At 40.8% G+C, this 15,511-nt stretch overlaps 1 protein-coding gene across 2 annotated transcripts in view; it reads right to left on the bottom strand.

Moving 5' to 3' along the window:
- Positions 1-331: 331 nt before the first annotated feature.
- Positions 332-15,511, bottom strand: part of LOC126491567 (zinc finger protein 260-like) — a 30,674-nt gene continuing 15,494 nt past the window's right edge. For both annotated transcript variants that reach the window (XM_050127318.1, XM_050127319.1), the window contains exons 3-5: positions 8,919-9,011; positions 5,250-5,359; positions 332-4,345 (exon numbers count right to left, since the gene is read on the bottom strand). In XM_050127318.1, coding sequence (XP_049983275.1) covers positions 2,669-4,345; positions 5,250-5,359; positions 8,919-9,011 — 1,880 coding nt within the window. In that variant the 3' untranslated portion in view covers positions 332-2,668. The remainder of the gene's footprint in view (positions 4,346-5,249; positions 5,360-8,918; positions 9,012-15,511) is intronic.

The following is a 15,511-nucleotide window of genomic DNA, read 5'->3' as shown; positions in this document are numbered from 1 at the left end:
CATGGAGCCCAGACTGACTTTCAACTTGGGAACCTACTGCCTTGGCCAACAGAGTCACTAAGAAGACAGGCATTCTTCACCCCACTTCTCCTGTGTCTCCTAATGAGGACAGTGTGATTTGATTTAGGGTTCATCTTGGAAACCCAGGATGACATCATTCATATCCTGGACTTTAGCTTAACTACAAATGCAACAACACTTATTCCTAATAGGTTACATTTAGAGGTTCATAGAGTTGCCCTCAAACCTACACACACAAACACACACTCAGTGGAGTATGGACTCATACACAATAAATATATGTAATAAAAGATTCTCATCAGCACTTCATATTTCCAATTTTATTTTTTGTGAAACTCATATATAACTTGAATTACATTACGTCCTCTACTCAGCTCTTTAAAGGATACTCTGCTAAACACAAAACTCAGTACCTGATTTTTAATTTTCCTTCTTTACTTAAAAGCTACTTCATTGATATTGTGCCTCTAATTTTTATGATGTTATCTACTGTGCATATTTTTCTAATTAAAATGTGTTATTTATTTCTAAATGCTTTATATATTTTATCTTTGGGTTTTTTGGTTTTAATTGTATTTGCTTTAATATAAGTCTCCTAGGCTTCTTTAAAATATTAGGTAACTTAACAATTTGAGGACACTGCTGTGCAGCTACATGGAATGTCTGCCTAATGTTTATGTTCCGAGTGTTTGATCTTCAAATTGTGACACTATTTGGGGAAGTATTTTAAACTTTAGAATGTGTAACACAGTTGGACGAGGTCACAAAGACAGGGCTCTGAATAATAAATCTGGTACCTTCTCTTTGTATTATGTTTCCTGTCTTTAAATCTGTCTATGTTCTTTGTGCTGGGGATTAGTTACACAGTGGACTTGCAGAGACATATGCCTTATTACTAAGGTAAATATACCTTCAGCTGCTATGTTTATAGACAAAACTTCACATATTCTATGTGGTTATGCTAAAGCAACTCAAGGAGATAAAGCCTACTATCCAGAAAGTACAGATATTTATGTATGTATGTATGGCCTTTAATAGATTAGTTTCAACTACAAAGTTGCAGTGATAACAACAAATTCATCAAAACATTGCCTAGGGGATACAGCACTTGCCTAGAATTCCTGACTATGATTTTGATCCAATGCATTACAATAGAGAACAAAACCTAAAAAATAAAATAAAAATTGCAGGTTGGGCAGTGGTGGCACATGCCTTTAATCCCAGCACCAGGGAGGCAGAGGCAGGCAGATCTCTGTGAGTTCAAGACCAACCTGGTCTACAAAAGCTAGTTCCAGGACAGGCTCCAAATCTACAGGAAAACCCTGTCTCGAAAAACCAAAAAAATAAATAAATAAATAAAATTTAAAAAAAAGTTGATTGATTGTTATTGGCAAGGAATATTATGTTACTTCATTTGAAAATTAACATGAAAATTACATATACTGATGTTTTGCTATACAATTTCCTAATGTATAACAAAATTGGTATTTTTCTACTGTGTGCTCATGTCCTGTATGCATGTGTATGGGTACGTAACTATGCACATTCAGAAGCCAGAGGACACTCATGCTACAAATCAAAACAACTATAAAATTGTGACATCAAAAAAGCATCAAAATGTTCATGTCTGATGAGACATTAAAACTTGTAGACAATTTTAACTGATTTCCAAATGCCCCGTGAATGTAAATATTCTAAATCAAGATAACACGTGAAAACGACTATGTGAAGACGTACAGTGCAAGACTCATATGCACACTGCCACTGAGCCACATTTAAACAAGTTAACGTTTAAACTTCAAATGTGCTCTCACTTTCACGGGTTAACTGATGGCTGGTGCTGTGGTAACATGGCCGAATGCCTATTCTAGACTCCTTACATCTATGCTTTGTTGGTGAATCTTTGTAACAAACTCAGCTGGACTACCAAAGTGTTTTCAAATTGGTTCCTCTGCTTAATCATCTCTACTGGGCTTCTGAAGCCAGATGAATTTTAAGTTCAATTCCAAAGTTTTGGTACTCTTCATATTTTTGGGGCTTTAAACACAAAGGCTGCAATTAAATTCATTATCTGACATGGGGCTCTTCAAAAAGGCTTTACTGCTTTTAAGCATATGGAATGATATTGTATGTTGCTAAGGCTAGTCTTCAATTACTGTGTGTGAATAAACCTGCAGGATGATGATCTAGACTTGAAAGCATACAGTATATACCTCACTACAATTTTTGCTCTACCTGGCATATCACATATGAAGTTTCTAATGTAGAGGCCTGACTTCTATTTCAAAACATGTCTATTTTTATCAGTTTCATTGGGCCCCACACCTGCATAAGTTTCCAGGTGTGAATTCATGGAACTTAACGTTAGAAAGTTTTCCTCTGTTCTTTCCATCCAATGTTATTCACGTACAATATACTCAATTCAGCTGAAGAACGACACAGGCTTTCTACATGTTTTATATCAACAGGAGACATTCCCATATATGGCTTCTTTGACAGAGAGCACTGTGGTACCAATCCTTCCACCAATCTTCACAGTCATATGTCTCACTGTGGTATGTGTTCACTGGTAGAGTTACAGCTGACTTACACTAGGAACTTCCCAGAGTTTTCACACCAATCAGATTCTCACCTGCAAGCGTTCTGATTATACACTTGGGTGAGCTTTCAGATTCGTTACACTCCTAGGCATGACATGAGGGAGAACGTCTGCATTTGATACACTTACAGGGTTTCTCCTCTGTACAAGTTCTTTCACACACAGAGGAGGATTTGCTGTGACATGTCCTGCATTATTTGCATCTAACGACTTCTCACGCGCATGAGTTCTCTGATGCCGAGTGAGTTGTTTCTTGAAGTAGTAAGCTTTCCTACATTGTTCACACGTGTACGGCTTTTCACCTGTATGGATTCTCTGGTGCTGAGTGAGGTGTGACATCCAGGAAAAAGCTTTCCCACATTCTGCACAATGAAATGACTTCTCACTTGCATGAGTTTTCTGATGTAGAGAAAGGTATTTCTTGCAGTAGAATGCTTTCTTGCATTCTGTGCATTGATAGGGCTTCTCACCTGTATGAACTCGGTGATGCTCAATGAGCAAATACTTGTTATAGAAGGCTTTTCCGCACTGTTTACATTCATAGGGCTTCTCTCCTGTATGAGTTTTCTGATGTGCTGTAAGGCCAGACTTGCTGTAGAAGGCTTTCCCACATTGCTTACATTCAAAGGGCTTCTCATCAGTGTGAGTCTTCTGATGAACAGTAAGCTGTGCCTGAGAATAAAATGCTTTCCTACAGTCTGTGCATTGGAAGAGCTTGTCACTTATGTGAGTTCTCTGATGTACAGTGAGGTGGGACTTGCAGTAAAATGCTTTTCCACATTGTTTACATTCATAAGGCTTCTCCCCAGTATGAGTTTTCTGATGCAAAGTAAGGTTAGACCTCCAGTAGAACGCTTTTCCACACTGTTTACATTCAAAGCGCCTCTCAGCAGTATGCGTCTTCAGTTGATGAGTAAGCTGTTTCTTAAAGTAGAAAGCTTTGGGGCACTGTGGACACTCAAATGGCTTCTCATCTGTGTGAGTCTTCTGATGTCGAGTGAGGCACGCACTGAAAGAGAAAGCTTTGCCACATTCCGCACACTCATAAGGTTTCTCACTTACGTGAATTCTCTGATGCAGAGAAAGGTGTGTGTTACAGTAGAAAGATTTTCCACATTTCAAACATTCATACGGCTTCTCCCCCGTATGGCTCCTCTGGTGTCGAGTGAGTTGTGACTTATAGTAAAAAACTTTCCTACACTCTGTACATTGATGTGGCTTCTCCCCTGTATGACTTCTCTGATGCACGGTGAGATGTGACTTATAGCTGAACGATTTTCCGCATTCTGTGCACTCATAAGGCTTCTCGCCGGTATGACTTCTCCGGTGCTCAGTGATTTGAGACTTGTAGTAGAAATACTTCCCACATTCCAGACATTTGTAGGGCTTCTCGTCTGTATGACTGATCTGACGCTGAGACTTGGTGTGGGAAGCTTTCCCACATCCTGAACTCTCGTGTGGCTTCTCACCGAGAGGTCTTCTCTGATGTTCAGTGAGGTGTGACTTCCAAGAGAATGCATTCCTGCACGGTCTGTGTGCACAGGGTGTCTCCTCTTTAAGTCTCTGACAGTCACTGAGCAGGGGCTTATACATGAAGCTTCTTTTACACGCGTGTGTCCTCTGATCCCTCGTGTGCTGTGACTGCTGGCAGAATGCCTTCACACAGCCTTTGCCTTCGTAAGATGTGGTCCCTGGGTGGATTTTCTCTGTCACGTTCAGTTCTGCCTAGAGACAGAGGAATTAGCTGTACTTCATACATCCACAGGGCTTTTTCCTAGGATGTGCTAATTTTTGTTTAGAATCTCTTGTGCTACACAAATAAATGTCATGTAGAATGATTTCTAATATTGACTGAGTTTACCAGGGATCCCTTTAATACGAAAATTCATGTGTAAATAATATTATCTTTAACAATACCACCGGCTAAATATATTGACAACACCACTGTCAATTTTGACTGAGATTATGGCAACTTAAGCTGATCAGGATGTCAGAATAATTTTTCCATTATCATTAAAATTATCATGTTCTTCTCCAGCCGGTAACAATCACATAAAAGAGAAAGACACTCAGCTGTGAGCTCTGTAGATCTCTGAGATCCCTCACTGGACCTGAAGCTTCCTAGTTTGGATGGAATCATAGGCCAGCAAACCCCAGTGACCCCAATCTCTCCATCTTCATGCACTGGGTAGAGATACATATCACCTCAGCGGTCTCTATCTGTGGGTGCTGAGGATCCAAACTCAGGTTCTCATGCTTTCTGCATCAAGCATTTTACTAACTAAACAATCCCCCCAGGCCAGAGTTAATTTTCTTCATTTTTCAAATTATACGTGTGTGTGTGTGTGTGTGTGTGTATGTGTGTGTGTGTGTGTGTGTGTGTGTGTGTGTGTATGCACGCCACGGCACACATATGGAAGTCAGAGAACAAGTTCTGGGGTTTTTCTTCACCACCCACCACAAGGGGTGTGGGGATCAAACTCAGATGTTTAGGCTTGATGACAAGACCCTTTACAAAGTGAGCCATCTTGTTGACCTGGGTTAAGTTCTTGAAGAAACATTCCTAATTTCCAATCTTTATCTTTACATTTGAAATATGACACAAGCTCATATTAAATATTTTACTTACTTCAACAATTTCTTCGTTCGATGTCTGGCTGTTGGTGATCTCAACTTGCCACAAAAGTTCCGTGTGATAGTCCTGGAGGTTCCCAATTGGAGCAGCCACTTTATGAACACCTAAGATGACATTAAAAATAACCCCATCCATGAATAACTCAAATCTTCTTCATGTGACTTCTTATCCTCAAAGAAAATATTAAATAATATTGACTTTTGATAATGGTACACATTTTTGTTCTTCATGAAGAATAAAAAAATTATTTACCTCACCTTGCAAATAACATGGACTATCCCATGGGATTAAAGGTGTATGCCACCTTGCCCAGGCCAACATGATTCTTTTCACAGTTGACTAATAAATACATCTGAAATGTGCCTCATCTTTATGATGAATCTAATGATGAGCATAATGGCTGATACCATATCTTAGTTACTGTGAGTGTGGGACTTGAGGGGCAGCCACTGTATCCTTAGTCCCATCACACATATAGCCAGAGATAAGGTTCCTACATCATACAGCAGTATTATTTTTCATACCTAAAAAGATTTCATAGTGGCTGGATAATTCTATATTATCACCACCTGTGTGCATGGGTTTATATATTCTCAATATTAATATTGAATGAGTACCTGGAAAAGGTATTTTTCCCCCTATAGGATACTTCTCCATTCTGGTGACTGCTGGGTAGAAATTTTACATTTAGAAAGATAGCATTCATTTTTTTTTCTGTTATTATAGCTGTTTTTGTTTGAGCTCTGGGCTCATCTACCATGTTCTCCTAGAACTTCCTATGTGGATGATAACCTTGAACGCCTCTCACTTTGGGGTTTTTAGGCAAGAATCCCCATGCCCTGCTAAATTCATATTCTACGGCTGTTTATATTCTATTCTATACATATTTTATTAAATTGTGTTCACATGAATTTCTCCAGCTCTGTCAAGATTAAAGGCCGCCTGTTAAGGTCTCTGTTCTATAGGTATAAGAGAAGAAATAGCTGTGTAGGTTCAGTCTTTTATGTGTGGGGATCTACTTTTTAGAGAACTATCTTTTAAAGTCCTTTTGTTGAAACACAGATTCTTGGTAGTTTGAGAAAATGGTGGCTACTGTTGTGTGATTACACTTTTGGTTGTGTGATTACACTTTTGGACCACTGTATAAGTTCAATACACAGTCTGTGCCAATGGTTTCTGCCAACAGCTTGCTCCTTTTGCTAATACAGCCCTACAGTATTATTTGAGAGCAATTACAGTGATACGTCCAGCATCACACCTTTTCTACAGAATTCCAATGCTGGCTGGGATTATTTCTTCTGTAAGAAAATCACATGTTTATATTCTCCCGTTTTCTAAAGGATGTGATGTCATTTCCTGGGAGGGCAATGAATGTGTAGATAGCTTTCACGAAAAGGATGTTTTAGCAGCTGGCTAGATAGCTCAGTTGGAAAAGATGGTTGTTGTTCAAGCCTGGCAATGTGAGTTTAATCCTTAGAACCTACAGAAGAGAGGAAGGAAAGAGCTCCACACAGTTGTCCTTTGACCTCCACAAACAGGCTATAACACAAATGCCCCAGTCATATACACCATGCCCATCCACACAAGAATAATAATAAGATATTTAAAGATATTGTGAGTATACTAATTGTGTTAATATAGGAACACATGAGGTCTTTAATTCTTCAATCTCCTTTTTAAAAAATTAATTTATTTGTCTATATGTGAGAGTGCACACCTGCCACACCATATGTGTGGAGGTCAGAGGACAAATACATAGGCTTTTCTTCCTTCCTTCAACCATACTGGTCTCACGGATTGAACTCAAGGCTCTTTATCAACTGAGCCATCTCGCTAACCCCTCAATTTCATCACTATGTTACAGTTTTAACTGCACACACTACTTAGAACATGTGAGCAATGGAGCACAAATTTAAGATAACAATTAACAAATATCATGTTGAGTGTGGTGACGCACACCTTTAATCACAGCACTCTGAAACAAAGGCAGGCAGATCTCTGTAAGTTTAAGGCCAGCTTGGTCTACATAATAGACCATAATGTTCCAGGATAGCCAAGGCTACACAGAGAAACCCTGTCTCAAAAAAACCCAAGTAATAATAATAAATAATAAAAAGGAAACAAGAGCTGGGTGGTAATGGTGCACACTTTTAATCTCAGCACTCGGGAGGCAGAGGCAGGCGGATCTCTGTCTAGTTCGAGGCCAGCCTGGTCTACAACAGCTAGTTCCAGGACAGGCACCAAAGCTACCCAAAGAAACCCTGTCTTGAAAAAAAAAAAAAGAAAAGAAAGAAAAGAAAAGAAGAGCAGAGCTAAAAAAGTGGAAAGCAGTACCCCCACAGATTCATGTGTTTGAATGCTTGAACCATTGAACCATAGGGGTTGGCACTATTAAGAGTTGTGACCTTGTTGGAGTAGGTGTGGCCTTGTTGGAGGAAGTGTGTTACTGTGGAGGTGAGCTTTGAGATCTTATATTCTCAAAGTATGCCCAGTGTGTACACAGTCCCCTCTGCTGTCAGCAGAATAAGATGTAGAATTCTCAGCTCCTTCTCCTACACCATGTCTGCCTGCATGTCACCATTCTTCCCACCATGATAAGACCTCTGAACTGTAAACCAGCCCCAATTAAATGTATTCCTTTGTAAGACCATGGTCATGGTGCCTTTTCATAGCAATAAAACTCAAAATAAGACAACAGGTTAATTTTTTTTTTTAAAGAACAAACAGGGAAAGGAATAATGAGAAGGGAACAGAAAAACACAGGTGATAATGAATCTTGTGACAAAATAAAGAATACAAGGTTAAATAAGTATACAGGAAGAATAAAAATATAAGCACAAAATAACTGAAAAAGGAAAAAAGTAAAAACACTATGAAGTAAAGAGGTTAAAGAAGAGAGGAGAAAAACACAGTTGTTTGTTTAATCTGTGTTCTCTGACAGTCGGGCTGTTAGGAGTCAATGGAGGGTGGCAGTTATTGGTGTGTTGCTAGAGTCTAATATAAGTAAGTCCTTTGTTCTCACCTACCAAAGATTGCTGTATGCTGGCTGACTGCTGGCCTCATCAAGGCTATTTGCCAGCAATAGGACAACATCCATTTAAAAACTTACATGTTTACATGTAAGGGAAACACACAACAGAAACAACCAATACTACGTGATGGGTTGATATGGCTAATTCTTTCCAGAAACTGCAAGAGTCTGGTCAGGGCTAGGTTGATGTGGGATTCCCCCCTGTATGCTGTGATTACCACTGATAATAAGAAACTGCTTTGGACCTATAGCAGGGCAGAACAGAGGTAGGCAGAGAAAACTAAACTGATGTTGGGAGGAAGAAGGTGCAGTCAAGAGATGCCATGTAGCCGCCACCAGGAACAGATTATTCTGGAATCTTGCTGGTAAGCCACAGCCCAGTGACAATACACAGATTAATAGAAATGGGTTAAATTAAGGTGTAAGAGTTAGCCAATAAGAAGCTAGAGCTCCTAGGCCAAGTAATGATTTAATTAATACAGTTTCTGTGTGGTTATTTCGGGGCTGAGTAGCCAGGAACAAACAAGTGGCCTCCCACAACACTAGGTATGGTGGTAAAAAGCATTCAACAATGACCAGTATAATGAACTCTCCTTTCGCTGGCCTCCCTAGCTGAGTCTGCATTCACTGACCTGGAAGGCTCTGGATAGAGGCTTCTGCTACACTCCATGGTCCATATCCATGCTCCAACTTGAAGATCAACTCGGGTTTGGACATGCAGTACCCTGTAAGTGAGAAACAACAAAGAAATTTTGAAAAAGTGTTAGGTTTAGCCCTCAAATATAAAGCAACAGAGCTAATTTGGGTCCTGTGCTTTGATCAGTGAAATCAGAAACGTTCATTAGAGGGTCTACACTAACAATCTTCAGGGGCTAGAATGTCATCTTCAATCAGCATCATGGTTTCCAAAAAAATATAAGAAAACAGAGGTGAATAAAAGAGAAGACACAATAATTTTTTTTTTAAAAAAAAAGATATCTGTGATGATTTGGAAGAAAATGGTCCTCAAAGAAAATAGCCTTGTTGTAGGAAGTGTGTCACTGGAGACAGGCTTCAAGGACTCTTTTGATTGAGCTTCCCCCAGTGTGTCTGTTTGTCAATTTCCTGTTGCCTGCAAGATGTAGCACTCTCAGCTCCTCCACCACCACATCTGCCTGCAGGCCTTCATGCTCCCCATCATGATGACAATGGACTGAACCTCTGAAAATGTAAGTGAGGCCCCTCAATAAAATGTTTTCCTTGTAAGAGTTGCCATGGTCATGGTGAATCTTCACAGCAATAGAAACCCTAATACTTAACAAATTATACAGGAGAATAATCATCAAAACAATCAGCCAAGGGACTGAAGAGATGGCTCAGTGGATAAGAATACTTGATACTGTGCAGACCCAGATTCAGTTTCCAGCACCCACATCAGGTGGCAAACAACCACATGTAACTCTAGTTCTAGCAAATATAACTTTTCTATCCTCTGCAGGTATTGCATATATGTGGCATAAATACAAATGACTTTTGAAAAATGCTTTAAGTAAACTAAATTACTAGGTATGGTTAAGCCAATATTTAATTCCAGCATTTGTAAGGCAGAGGCAGGCACACCACTTTGAGTTAAAGGTCAGTCTGGTCTATGTAATGAGTCCTAGGCCAGCCAGGGCCATATAGTGAAACATTTTCTCAAAAATAAACAAATTAAGTTAAACCAAGCAGAGTTTTAAAAACTGAAAGAATATAAGGCTAATTTAAAATGCATCCATCACCACTGAAAAGTAAATATTCCTTCCATGTTTATTCTATAGAAAATATAAGGACACTAAATAATAATTAAGAGAGACTAGGTATACATCAAAAAATGACTCAGGGTTATAATCATACAGGAAAAATAGAAGAAAGCCTAGAGTTGTATATACAATAACACACACTGGAGGTACAGCCATGCATTTTAGCTGTTACCATATTCACCAGCATTACAATGACTTCAAAGCTACACATGGACACAGCATCCAAACCTCAAGTACAGTAACCCTAATGAACAAAGAGAGGCACAGAAAAACCAACAGAGCACACAAAATAATTAGAAACTATGGTCATGTGTGATTCATACTAGGAATGCAGCACTCACCATATGGAAATCTGAAACCCTCATATCCATGCACTAAATAATATATACCTATATTTCTAGATATAATGGCATCTGCCATTAATCCCAGAAGTCAGGACTCAGGGCAAACTGATTTCTGTGAGTTCCAGGGCAGCCAGATTTGTATTGTGAGACCCTCTCTCCAAAAAAGACCACTATTATCACAACAAAAACAGTCATGAATACAAGGATGCATAAAAGGTATTTTTATCTTCATGGGAAAAAACCTCAATAAACTATGATTATATGTAAGAAACCCGCAGCCCAAGCAAGGCTGGGGGAGTGGGGCAAGCCTGAGATGGTTTGCTCTAGGAACACAGCAGGATATGCTCTTTCACCACCTTTTAGCCTACTAATGAAGACATATGCCTTGATAAGTAAAGAAACAACAGTCAAAGGAGAAAGCGGAATGGAAAGGCGAGGCTATCTACAGATGATGCTATAAGGAGAAAACCGTAGACTCTGAACAGAGGACAATGGATGACATAACATGTGACATCAAACTTCACACCTTCTCTGTGCATCAAGAACAAATCTGCAGGGACCAGAGAGATGGCTCAGTGGTTAAGAGCACTGGCTGCTCTTCCAAAGGTCCTGAGTTCAATTCCCAGCAATCACAGGGTAGCTCAAAGCCATCTGTAATGAGATTGGGTGCCCTCTTCTGGCCTGCAGGCATATATGCAGACAGAATACTGTATATATAGTAAATAATAAATCCTGGAAAATAAAAAGAGCGGGGCAATGGTGGCGCACGCCTTTAATCCCTGCACCTGGGAGGCAGAGACAGGCGGATCTCTGTGAGGACAGCCTGCTCCACAGATCAAGTTCCAAGACTGTCTCCATAACTACTGAGAAACCCTGTCTCAAAAAACAAAAAAAAACAAAGTACAAATTTGTTGAGAAATTCAGAACAATCCCCTTAAAAATAGCCAGGCATGGTAGTGTATTTATGCATTTAATCCCAGCATTTAGGAGCCAGAGGAAGCCACATTTCTAGGAGCTTGAGACCAACCTGATCTATATATCAAGTTCCAGACCAACCAAGTGCAATCCTGTCTAAAACAAACAAAAACAGAAAGCAAACAAACAAAAGAAAGAAAAGAAAAGAGAAAAGAAAAGATTCAGTATTGGGGCTGGAGACATGTTTCAGTGGTTAAGAGAACTTACTGATCTTTCAGAGGCTGTGAGTTCAAGTCCCAGCAACTGCACAATGGCACACAACCATTGATAACTATAGTTTTGGAGGATCCAACACCCACTTTTGGCCTCCCAGGGAATCAGGCTTTTATGTGGTACATAGATACACATGCATACAAAACTCATACACATTAAGTCAATTTTAAAAATAGCTTTTATTCAAGATGGTGTCAGCTGCCAGCACCCGTGGGACCAAGGAACAGCTCCAAGGAGCCTGAGAGACCCCTGAAGGCTCTGAGGGAAGGCGCGTAGCAGAGGACTCTGAAGAGCCCACACTATCTCCTGATGGGAAGAAGCTGTCTTAAAGAGGTCTCATGAAACTGGAAGGGAAGGATGGTGGAGCAGAGGTACATGAGAAACAATGGTGAGACCAGAGATACAGCAGTGACGGGATGGGAATGAGGTGGGATTTTTTTGCGGCCCAGCAGACGAAGACAGTGTTGTTGCTGAGTAGGGCTCATCCCCAGCCCACCACTGCCGAGGAGTACTGGCAGGCTGTGCTCTGAGGCAGGCTGTGCTCTGACCTCGCTGCCCAGCCACACAATTGCCCTGACTGAGCAATGAAAGGATGTCCAAGACACAGAATGGTTCATTTTCTGGATTGAGCCTCCTCAAAAGACCTCTATGGTCTGTGCTGCCAAGATTCTACATGTAATTTTCAGCATTGCCGAGAATAAATACAAATAAATAAACATTAAAAGTATTGAACCTTTAAAAAGTTTAAAAGTTTTCTTCCAGATTTGTTTCATGTGTATGAGGACTTGGCAGCACAGACTATGGAGGTCTTTCTAGGAGCCTGCATGTTTGTATTTGCACCACGTGCATGTCTGGTACCTATAGAGAACAGAAGGGGGCATCAGATACCTGTGAACTGGAGTCAGAGATGGCTGTAAGCCTATAAGCCACTATGTGGATGCTGGAAAACCAAACCTGAATCCTTTTTTTGTTTTGTTTTTCAAGACAAGGTTTCTCTGTAGCTTTAGAGCCTGTCTTGGAACTAGTTCTTGTAGACCAGGCTGGCCTCGAACTCACAGAGATCCACCTGCCTCTGCCTCCCAAGTGCCGGGATTAAAGGTGTGCGCCACCACCACCTGGCCCAAACTGAATCCTTGGTGAGAGCAACACATGTTTTTAACGGCTGAGCCATCTCTCCAAACACTCAGCACACAGAAGGCACAAGAAGGCACTGCAGGAGGCAGAGGCGGGTGAATTTCTTGAGTTTGAGGCTGCTCTGGTCTACAGAGTTCCAGGACACCTGGGTCTAAACAGAGAAATCTTGTGTCAGAAAGCAAACAAAAACTATATGGCTCAGTGGTTAAGAGCACTTACTGCTCTTGCAGAGGACTCAAGTTCAGTTTGTCACATCCACACGGCAGCTCACAATCATATATAACTCTAGTTCCTGGGCATCTGATGCCCTTTTCTGACCCCACAGGCTCGTGCACTCAGGCGCGCGCGCACACACACACACACACACACACATCAATGAAACAAATCAATGATCTAAGCATAAAATCCTACATGTTCACTGTTATCCTCTAGATCCAAAATATCCTCCAAAGACCAGAAGCTCAATTCTTCAGCACCAGTCTGCGGTGGTGTTAGCAGATAGCAGATAGAACCCAGCGAGAGGACATGTGTGAGGTCATTTCCCCAATGATGTCAGCATCCCTTCTGTCCTTCCTGACTGCACTGAGGCAAATGGCATTGTAGCGCCACATCTTCTCTGCTATGGTGCCTCTTTCACCACAGGCTCATAGTAACACAGCCTATGGTATGAACGAGATACCCCATAGTCTCAGGCATTGGAATACTTTGTTCCTAGTGGGTGGCATGACTTAGTGAAAGACAGAAGGGTCCTTGATAAAAGAAAGATGTCATCAGGGAAGGGTTCTGGAAATTCAAAGACTTGTCATTCCCAGGTTGCTTGTTCTCTACTTCCCATTTGTGGGTGGAGATATCTCTCAGCTGTTGTTGCTACCATGTCTGCTTTCTGCCATGCTTCCCCAGCAGGATAGTAATAGTCTCTCAGCCCTTTGGAACCATAAATGCCAAATAAACCCTTACTTCTAGATGCTGCCTTGGTCATGACATTTTAACACAGCAGCAGAAACATAACCAAGACACCAAGGAATAACTGACTGAAACCTTTGAATACCACAAGCCAACAAAACTCTTCCCTCCTGATAAGCTATTTACTTGCAATCCTGTTGAGAAATGTGGATATCTACCAGTTGCAGAAAGGTATGGGACAGACCTTCTTTCTCACCATATGCAGAAATCAGTTAAAACTGGATCACAGTTTAAATATGAGACCTGAAACTACAAAGTTGTTAGCATACACAGAAAACACTTAGGGGTTCTATTACTCTAAAGAGACACCATGACCATGGTAACTCTTATAAAGGAATACATTAAATTGAGGTGGCAGCTGATAGCTTCAGAGGTTTAGTCCACTGTCATTTTCATGAGGAGCAGGGAGGCTGGCTGTATGGCGGTGACCTAAAGTGAAGGAACACTGTCAATCTGTTTAAAACTGGGAAAATGGCCTGAAGAGACAGTTTTCAAACACCAGTAGTCCACAAAAATATAAATAGATGGTCACCACTCCTAGGCATGAGAGCATCAATCACAGCCACAAGGAGGCGCTGCTTCTCTCATCTCAGCATGGTCACCTAAGATGGACAATAACAAATGCTGAAAAAGCCCCTAATAGGGTGGCACTAATACAACCTAGTACAGCTACTATGAAATACAGTACAACACAGCCTCAAAAAAACTACTCAGAACTTCAGCATGATGCTACCACTGCACCGCTGGGTGAACAGTCAAGAGAAATGAGCACTGTGCTGGGAAATCTGTAGCTCCCTGCGTGTTTCCATGTCATTCACAACAACCAAGTTAAGTGTCCATCAACAGAGGAGGGTGGAGGACTGTGGCCCAGAGACTAACACGGCTCTGCTGAAATGAATAAAAATTCCTCTAGTGACACAGACACCACTGGAGGGTGTTATGGAGTCTACTGTGTTGCTATTTTCTCTGAGCTTAAAGCCAATCAGCTGTGGTGACCTGTAGCAGAAACTGGCAGTGCTGTGGGACAATGGTCTTGTACACTTGTATTAATAAAATGCTGATTGGCCAGTAGCCAGGCAGGAAGTATAAGTGGGGCAACCAGGCAGGAAATAGAGGTGGGGTGACAAGATGACAAGAACAGGAGAATTCTGGGAAAAGAAAGACTCAGTCTTCTGTCATAACCCAGACACAGAGGAAGCAAGATGAGAATGTCTCAGTGATTAAAAGGTACCAAGCCACGTGGCTAACACAGACAAAAGTTATGGGTTAATGTAGGATGTAAGACTTAATAAGAAGCCCGAGATATTAGGCCAACCAATTTATGATTAATGTAAACCTCTCTGTGTTTCTTTGGGACTGAACGGCTGCAGGACCAGGTAGAACAAAAACCTCTGTCAACCCACTGGCCCATGATCATGGCAACAGAGATCTCTGGGTCTAGGATGATGATAATATAATTCCATTCAGGACTGGCTTTTAGCCAACTATGTAGCATGAGTAGGTATAAACTGAGTATGATTGGGACTTTTTGGTGGTACAATTGACTGAATGCCCTTATTCTCTAAGAATCCCATTAATTTCACTTATTCTCTATGCTGGAATCAATGGAATCTTTCTTTGAGTTTACCTACTCACTTCACAGTGGTGAACAGATGTTTCTTTATTGTAGTGGAAATCTAATAGAGTCATTGTTAATTAGGGTAAACATTAGAATAGAATAGTTGTCTTCACAGTATCTAGGGTAAACATCAGAATAGAATAGTTGTTTGTTGGAGGTATTTAGACCTTGGAAAAATCACTGTAGAAAACTGATGGGGG

Source organism: Alexandromys fortis, unplaced genomic scaffold (genome assembly GCF_014885135.2).
Source record: "Alexandromys fortis isolate MF-2015 unplaced genomic scaffold, M_Fortis_MF-2015_v1.1 scaffold_259, whole genome shotgun sequence".
NCBI lineage: Eukaryota > Metazoa > Chordata > Mammalia > Rodentia > Cricetidae > Alexandromys > Alexandromys fortis.
The sequence above is the reverse complement of the archived record's forward strand: the minus strand, read 5'-3'. Positions and strand labels throughout refer to the sequence as shown.